Consider the following 9755-nt stretch of genomic DNA (forward strand, 5'->3'; position numbering starts at 1 on the left):
AACTACTTTGAAGTAAACGCTGTCTAAATGTAATGAATTAATCCCAGATAAGAGGGTGTCAATATTAAGATAGAATTGTGTAAAATGTATTGGGTCACATTTGTCAAAATATTTAATGCACAAAATGTGTACAACAATATAAATGTGTGTTTGGATTTTGCTCTTAAGATTGCAACATTGTAACATAATGGCATTCAAAATGCAATGAGATAAATAGTCAAGTCAGAGTTTATTTGTATCGGCCTGACACTTTGGTGATCATTGTTTTGGTGTTTTGTGCTCAATGTCTCTGGCTCAACATAATATTAAAGACATTTGCTGTACTTCTCCTGTCTTGTCTTGTCACTTCCTCCCTACGTTAGTGTGGTCTAGGTGTGATTTACTCAAATGCTGACAGAGTTTTGTCTAAAAACAAGTTAAGCCACAGATGCAGTCACAAGCAAAGACAGATGCAGAAATATATATATATATATATATATATATATATATATATATATATATATATATATATATATATATATATATATATATATATATATATATATATATATACATACACATATTTATATACATATTTATATATATATATATTTGCAGATGTGATTGGTATACATTTGGCTCAAACCTCTGCCAGACTCTTGGTTCATCTTTCAGAACCTCATTGGTTCTTCATTGTGTAAAGACTGGCTGGTGATACATGAGGAAAAAGTCAGTAGCGACACAAATGGAGTTACAGGAGTTAAAAAAAGATTAAAAAAGGCACTATAGGACGCCCCTCCTCCTCGTCTCCACCAACCCAACTACCACCACATTCTGTCAGAAGCACTGTGGTTGGTCAAAAGAAACAGACCAGATATCAAGATAATGCCTTTGACTTCCTCTTTTCTTCTTTTCCGTTTTGAGGTGTACATTTCTAGCTACTTATCTATTTCCTGAACATCACTGAACACAATAAAGCAAGTTCTTGTGGTGTTGAGCAGAGCATAATAGAGCACCCGGTACAGTAGATTACATGTGAACTGATTCAGGTACACAGCTGATGTGTGAGAAAACATACAGCGATGTCTGCAGACCTCACCAAGAAAGTTCGATATCAGAGAGGCGAGAAGGAGGAGAGGATTGTGGATATCTATGAGAGCGCAGACAGCGTGAGGATTTATGAGAACCCCTCGGCGGAGGAGAGTACACCACCGGACACCACTGAGGGTCAAAACCAAAGTATCTATCTATTTATCTATTTATCTATCTATCTATCTATCTATCTATCTATCTATCTATCTATCTATCTATCTATCTATCTATCTATCTATCTACTGTATCTATCTATCTATCCATCTATCTATCTATCTTTTTTGTGGCAACTATAGTGACACCTTTTCAGTTTTTGTAATTTGTTACTTTTTAAAACTAGAATGTAGTTTCTTTTACTTGTTGTTCTGTTCAAGCAAATATTTATTAAAAAGTAAAAAAAAAATCTCACTGCATCTTGTGCAGACAACAGGCCACTAATTGTGAAAATGCAAGCTGAGTAAGTCTCCTTCATATTTAATGACATGTCCTTAACTGTTTTAAAAACAAAGCATATTTGCATGCATTTTAAAATGATTGACAGTACACTTGGCAGTGCAAGTTGTATTGCTATTAGGTTTTTGACGTGTAGAACGCAAAATACTCTAACAAGAACTGCGGCCTCGTGGGATAACAGCTGAACAGCGGGATATATTTGCCACAACACACTGGCTCTCATGCTATATTGCTTAAATATAATATAATATAATATAATATAATATACGGTAATATAATATAATATAAATTATAATAAATATAATATAATATAATATAATATAATATAATATATAATATTACAAATTACAAATACAAATACAAAATTACAAATTACAAATATTACAAATTACTTTTAAAAGCAACTTTCACCAACACAGTTCATTTATGTCCACATTCACTCCAGTCACTGTAAACTCTGAGAAGAGGAATCCTTTCCGAGCTGCCACAGTGTTTCTGGGGCTGCTGTGTCTTCTCCTCCTGGCTGCGATCATCAGCCTGGGAGTCCTATGTGAGTTTTCAGTTTGGTGATCCTGTTATAGATCATCTAAATAAGTCATGTGAATGTTAATGATCCCCCAACATGTTGTTTATCTCCTATGGCAGTTATTCAGGACAAAACCAGCAGGAACAACGAGAGAAATCTTCAGGCGGACAACCTGACCAGAGAGAAAGACCAGTTACAGACCAGTTTCAACAGCCTGACCAGAGAGAGAGACCAGTTACAGACCAGTTTCAACAGCCTGACCAGAGAGAGAGACCAGTTACAGACCAGTTTCAACAGCCTGACCAGAGAGAGAGACCAGTTACAGACCCGTTACAACATGGGAGGCAATTTATGTACACAGAGTGAGTCAATTTTGATCATAATAATAAGTTAAATGATATCATTAAAGCACGTATGAAAGCAGTTCACATATTCTTTTATGTGTGAGTGTGATCATTTAACACATGTTTTGTTTTGTTTTGTTGTGTTGATTTGTCGCAGCCCAAAGGTATAATTGTTGGACTACATTTGACTCTAAGTGGTACTACATCTCTGCTGAGCTGAAAACCTGGGAAGAGAGCAGGCAGGACTGTCTGAAGAGAGGATCTGATCTGGTGATCATCAACAGCAGAGAGGAACAGGTGTGGGTGTGTGTGTGTGTGTGTGTGTGGATGGGTGGCGTGTGCACGTGTGCATGAACGCTCTAATTGTGTCTCCACAAACAGGACTTCCTGCTTGAACTATACAGGATCGTGTGGATTGGTCTGACAGACAGAGATGAAGAAGGGACCTGGAAATGGGTGGATGGATCACCTCTGACCACAGAGTAAGATCTGATCACATTTGTTCTGACTCATTGGTGTGAGACTTCAGAGTCACTGTACAGTATGGATGATGTCTTCACCACAGGCTTTGACTCCTTGTCCTCCTGTGTTTCAGGTACTGGTATTGGCAGCCTGACAATGATAACAACGCAGACTGTGCTCAGTTAGCAAACGGATGGAGTGACTGGCCATGTAACAAAGTTAACAACTGGATCTGTGAGATGAAGGTGTGACAGGTCCTCAAAACAGCTTTGATTTGATAGTCCTTTATTAATATTTACCTAAATGGCTTGGAGTCAAAAGATTGTATAAGTGCATTATAGTAGATTTGACACGAGAGTCAAGACTCAGATCAGCTGCTCTTACAGCTGCTGTCTCTCAATATATAACATGTTTACAGTACAGTTTATATCAGTGGTTCTCAACTGGTTTAGCCTCACGACACATATTGTTCCGTAGTCATTATCACGACTCAAATTTCAGAATTTTCTGAAGAGCGAGCAGACCGGGACGCGTCGACACGTCATACCCGGATGTTAATGCAGCGCTCACAACAAACGAGTTGTGGCAACAGCAGTGCCATGTAGCTCCTCTCTCCCCAGCATCCTCACAGCAGCTTCAAACAGGGTGGACAGCGGCGGATGGCTCTCTAAACATGTGCCGAGCGGAGCGGTTTGTTTGCTTCAAGGGAGCGGATATGCTGTAATATGAGCTCTCAGACAGGACGTTGTTTTAGCTCATTTTGCGAGGGTGTCCGCCTGCTTGTAGTGGACCCGCCGCTCGGTGCATGTTTGGAGAGCCATCTGCTGTTGTCTGTGGGAAAAAATTGCCGTTTTGTGGGATATAAATAGCCTACAGTCTAGTTGCTGGAATCGCTGTGAGTCGGTACATCAAACGGCTGGTGTGTGGTCTCGCAGTCTGGCCGAATCGTCTAGTGTGTGCGTTCAGGCGATTTTAATGTTAAAATCTGATGAAATTGTCCTTATGTCTGTGGTCTCTCATGTTTTTAAAATCGGTTAAGATTTGAAAATCCTCTAGTGTGTAGGCAGCATAAGAGGCCTCTGGTGCAGTGATCATGTGCACCCAGTTGCCCTGATTGCTCCTCCTGTCAGGACCTGAGGGAAGACACACAGGAGGAGACAGACACAGGACCTGAGGGAAGACACACAGGGGGAGACAGACACAGGACCTGAGGGAAGACACACAGGAGGAGACAGACACAGGACCTGAGGGAAGACACACAGGAGGAGACAGACACAGGACCTGAGGGAAGACACACAGGGGGAGACAGACACAGGACCTGAGGGAAGACACACAGGAGGAGACAGACACAGGACCTGAGGGAAGACACACAGGAGGAGACAGACACAGGACCTGAGGGAAGACACACAGGAGGAGACAGACACAGGACCTGAGGGAGGACACACAGGAGGAGACAGACACAGGACCTGAGGGAAGACACACAGGAGGAGACAGACACAGGACCTGAGAGAAGACACACAGGAGGAGACAGACACAGGACCTGAGGGAAGACACACAGGAGGAGACAGACACAGGACCTGAGGGAAGACACACAGGAGGAGACAGACACAGGACCTGAGGGAAGACACACAGGAGGAGACAGACACAGGACCTGAGGGAAGACACACAGGAGGAGACAGACACAGGACCTGAGGGAAGACACACAGGAGGAGACAGACACAGGACCTGAGGGAAGACACACAGGAGGAGACAGACACAGGACCAGAGAGAAGACACACAGGAGGAGACAGACACAGGACCTGAAGACACACAGGAGGAGACAGACACAGGACCTGAGGGAAGACACACAGGAGGAGACAGACACAGGACCTGAGGGAAGACACACAGGAGGAGACAGACACAGGACCTGAGGGAAGACACACAGGAGGAGACAGACACAGGACCTGAGGGAAGACACACAGGAGGAGACAGACACAGGACCTGAGGGAAGACACACAGGAGGAGACAGACACAGGGCCTGAGGGAAGACACACAGGGGGAGACAGACACAGGACCTGAGGGAAGACACACAGGAGGAGACAGACACAGGACCTGAGGGAAGACACACAGGAGGAGACAGACACAGGACCTGAGGGAAGACACACAGGGGGAGACAGACACAGGACCTGAGGGAAGACACACTCACATTTTGAGCCATGCAGACTCTGAGCTAGAATACATGATTAGCCTTTGAGGTATACAGAGTTGAGCTAGAAGGTGGAGGCAAAGCTTTGCCAGCAGCCGCAGTGAGAAGTGTCAGCATAGGTGAAGCGCAGAACAGAGTGAGAGAGGAGGCCATTTTTAAATGGACCGCCTTGTTGTGAGAATGTCTGTGATTGGTGAATAGTTAAACGATGATCCAATCAGTGGCTGTCAGCTGGTTACAGCTGGGGCGTGGCCTATGACTTCCATGTCTTGAACGCAGGCTTAATTTCCTGAACAGCTAAATACAGTGAGTTCTTGTGGTGTTGAGCAGAGCAGAATAGAATATTTTTCCTTAGTCATATTACGACCCAAATTTCAGAATTTTCTCGATCAAAATTTAGCCTAACTTTGGAGCATTATTTAGCTCTATTTACATTTACCTCTGACAAGCGAGAATGACGAGATTGTTACCAATGGATGCCTCTAAGTCTTCTATTGTCATATAGTATGAGGATCTTCACTCTGGCTTTAAAAATGAACCAGCTACAGCCTCTGAAATACAGTCAAATCGTCCGGTGTCCTTTTTCATGCACACATCTGTGACCCACTCAAAACGGCCCCGCGACCCACGTTTGTGTCCCGACCCACCAGTTGAGAACCACTGGTTTATATAATCTGTTTGCAAAATGTTGGTCAAACTTTAAAGGAGCATTCCAGCATCATTGAAGTTTGCTCATTTCCTGCCTTCCTTTGCAGTTTATATCACTGTACAGTTTCCAGTGCTTTTATTATTTGATGTGGTATTTGCTATTTTTCATAGAAGAAGGGGAAGCCACACACTCTGGTTCGTCCGTAGCCTTTGTCAAGTCTCGACTCTTGAGACTTGACAAAGGCTACGGACGAAACTGTTGTCAAATAAATTACACTTTCTTGCATCTGGAACCAGAGTGTGCGGCTTCTTCTATGACCATTTGCTCCATTGCCAGCACCTCACTGACACTTTCTGCGGTGTGCGTTCTCTTCCTCTCCACTAAGTATTTGCTATTTTTACTATATTTTAATTGTTTTTAAAGTAACTACTTTGAAGTAAACGCTGTCTAAATGTAATGAATTAATCCCAGATAAGAGGGTGTCAATATTAAGATAGAATTGTGTAAAGTTTATTGGGTCACATTTGTCAAAATATTTAATGCACAAAATGTGTACAACAATATAAATGTGTGTTTGGATTTTGCTCTTAAGATTGCAACATTGTAACATAATGACATTCAAAATGCAATGAGATAAATAGTCAAGTCAGAGTTTATTTGTATCGGCCTGAAACTTTGGTGATCATTGTTTTGGTGTTTTGTGCTCAATGTCTCTGGCTCAACATAATATTAAAGACATTCACTGTAAACTTCTCCGGTCTTGTCTTGTCACTTCCTCCCTGCGTTAGTGTGGTCTAGGTGTGATTTACTCAAATGCTGACAGAGTTTTGTCTAAAAACAAGTTAAGCCACAGATGCAGTCACAAGCAAAGACAGATGCAGAAATATATATATATATATATATATATATATATATATATATATATATATATAGATGTGATTGTTATAAATTTGGCTCAAACCTCTGCCAGACTCTTGGTTCATCTTTCAGAACCTTATTGTGCCTCATTGTGTAAAGTCTGGCTGGTGATCCATGAGGAAAAAGTCAGTACCGACACAAATGGAGTTACAGGAGTTACAAACAAGAAATAATAAAGACACTATAGGACGCTCCTCCTCCTCCTCATCTCCACCAACCCAACTACCACCACATTCTGTCAGACGCGCTGTAGTTGGTGAAAAGAAACAGACCAGATATCAAGATCATACCTTTGACTTCCTCTTTTGTTCTTTTCCGTTTTGAGGTGTACATTTCTAGCTACTTATCTATTTCCTGAACATCACTGAACACAATACAGCGAGTTCTTGTGGTGTTGAGGAGAGCATAATAGAGCACCCGGTACAATAGATTACATGTGAACTGATTCAGGTACACAGCTGATGTGTGAGAAAACATACAGCGATGTCTGCAGACGTGTACGCCAAGGTAGACTTCACCAAGAAAGTTCGATATCAGAGAGGCGAGAAGGAGGAGAGGATTGTGGACATCTATGAGAGCGCAGACAGCGTGAGGATTTATGAGAACCCCTCGGCGGAGGAGAGTACACCACCGGACACCACCGAGGATCAACACCAAAGTATCTATCAATCTATTTATCTATCTACCTATCTATCTATTTATCTATCTATCTATCTATCTATCTATCTATCTATCTACTGTATCTATCTATCTATCCATCTATCTATCTATCTTTTTTGTGGCAACTATAGTGACACCTTTTCAGTTTTTGTAATGTGTTACTTTTTAAAACTAGAATGTAGTTTCTTTTACTTGTTGTTCTGTTCGAGCAAATATTTATTAAAAAGTAAAAAAAGAAAATCTCACAGCATCTTGTGCAGACAACAGGCCACTAATTGGGAAAATGCAAGCTGAGTAAGTCTCCTTCATATTTAATGACATGTCCTTAACTGTTTTAAAAACAAAGCATATTTGCATGCATTTTAAAATGATTGACAGAACACTTGGCAGTGCAAGTTGTATTGCTATTAGGTTTTTGACGTGTAGAATGCAAAATACTCTAACAACGAACAAGTAAGTTTGTACCATAATGTATAATATAATATAATATAATATAATATCATATAATATCATATCATATCATATCATATCATATAATATCATATAATATCATATAATATCATATAATATAATATATAATGTAACATAATGTGCCTAACAAATTACTTTTAAAAGCAACTTTCACCAACACAGTTAATTTATGTCCACAGTCACTCCAGTCACTCCAGTCACTCCAGTCACTGTAAACTGTGAGAAGAGGAATCCTTTCCGAGCTGCCACAGTGTTTCTGGGGCTGCTGTGTCTTCTCCTCCTGGCTGCGATCATCAGCCTGGGAGTCCTATGTGAGTTTTCAGTTTGGTGAAGCTGTTATAGATCATCTAAATAAGTCATGTGAATGTTAATGATCCCCCAACATGTGGTTTATCTCCTATGGCAGTTATTCAGCTAAAAACCAGCAGGAACAACGAGAGAAATCTTCGGGTGGACAACCTGACCAGAGAGAAAGACCAGTTACAGACCCGTTACAACAACCTGACTAAAGAGAGAGACCAGTTACAGACCAGTTACAAGAACCTGACTAAAGAGAGAGACCAGTTACAGACCAGTTACAAGAACCTGACTAAAGAGAGAGACCAGTTACAGAGCCGTTACAACAGCCTGAGCGGAGAGAGAGACCAGTGGCAGACCTGTTGCAACAGCCTCACTATTGAGTTACAGACCATCCTGGGAGATAATTTATGTACCCAGAGTGAGTAACTTTTGATCATAATAAGTTAAATGATATCATTAAAAGAACGTGTGAAAGCAGTTCACATATTATTTTATGTGTGAGTGTGATCATTTAACACCTTTTGTTTTGTTTTGTTGTGTTGATTTGTCGCAGCCCATAGGTATAATTGTTGGACTAAATTTGACTCTAAGTGGTACTATGCCTCTGGTGAGCTGAAAACCTGGGAAGAGAGCAGACAGGACTGTCTGAAGAGAGGAGCTGATCTGGTGATCATCAACAGCAGAGAGGAACAGGTGTGTGTGTGTGTGTGTGTGTGTGTGTGTGTGTGTGTGTGTGTGTGTGTGTGTGTGTGTGTGTGTGTGTGTGTGTGTGTGTGCGTGTGCGTGCGTGCGCGTGTGTGTGCGTGCGTGCGCGTGTGTGGATGGGTGGGTGGTTAGCTTGCGTGTGCACACGTGCCTGAACCCTCTAATTGTGTCTCCACAAACAGGACTTCCTGGTTGGACTAAACAGGTGGATGTGGATTGGTCTGACAGACACAGATGAAGAAGGGACCTGGAGATGGGTGGATGGATCACCTCTGACCACAGCGTAAGATCTGATCACATTTGTTCTGACTCATTGGTGTGAGACTTCAGAGTCACTGTACAGTATGGATGATGTCTTCACCACAGGGTTTGACTCCTTGTCCTCCTGTGTTTCAGGTACTGGGGACAGCAGCCTGACAATTATAACAACGAGGACTGTGCTGAGTTAACAGCATACGGATGGTTTGACCAGTTATGTGACGAAAATAACAACTGGATATGTGAGAGGAAGGTGTGACAGGTCCTCGACAGCTTTGATTTGATAGTCCTTTATTAATATTTACCTAAATGACTTGGAGTCAAAAGGGTGTAAGTGCATTATAGTAGATTTGACACGAGAGTCAAGACTCAGATCAGCTGCTGTTACAGCTGCTGTCTCTCAGTATATAACATGTTTACAGTACAGTTTATATCAGTGGTTCTCAAGTGCTTTAGCCTCACGACACATATTTTTCCTTAGTCATATTACGACCCAAATTTCAGAATTTTCTCTATCAAAATTTAGCCTAACTTTGGAGCATTATTTAGCTCTATTTACGTTTACCCCCCGTCAAGCCAGCATGACGAGATTGTTACCAGTGGATGCCTCTAAGTCTTCTATTGTCATATAGTATGAGGATCTTCACTCTGGCTTTAAAAATGAACGAGCTACAGCCTCTGAAATACAGTCAAATCGTCCGGTGTCCTTTTTCATGCACACATCTGCGACCCACTCAAAACGGCCCCGCGACC

The 9755-nt window shown here is 41.7% G+C and overlaps 1 protein-coding gene across 1 annotated transcript; it reads left to right on the plus strand.

Moving 5' to 3' along the window:
* Positions 1-1950: 1950 nt before the first annotated feature.
* On the plus strand, positions 1951-9379 carry LOC310794930 (uncharacterized protein; the record flags this gene model as incomplete). Its single annotated transcript, XM_083656963.1, has 8 exons — positions 1951-2074; positions 2170-2394; positions 7102-7266; positions 7919-8050; positions 8146-8457; positions 8593-8732; positions 8927-9027; positions 9141-9379. 8 exons carry the CDS (start codon positions 1951-1953, stop codon positions 9259-9261), a joined length of 1320 nt encoding a protein of 439 aa, XP_083513089.1. The 3' UTR covers positions 9262-9379.
* Positions 9380-9755: the final 376 nt, after the last annotated feature.

The sequence above is a fragment of the Poromitra crassiceps genome (assembly GCF_964638095.1).
Source record: "Poromitra crassiceps genome assembly, chromosome: 20".
In the NCBI taxonomy this organism is placed as follows: Eukaryota; Metazoa; Chordata; class Actinopteri; order Beryciformes; family Melamphaidae; genus Poromitra; species Poromitra crassiceps.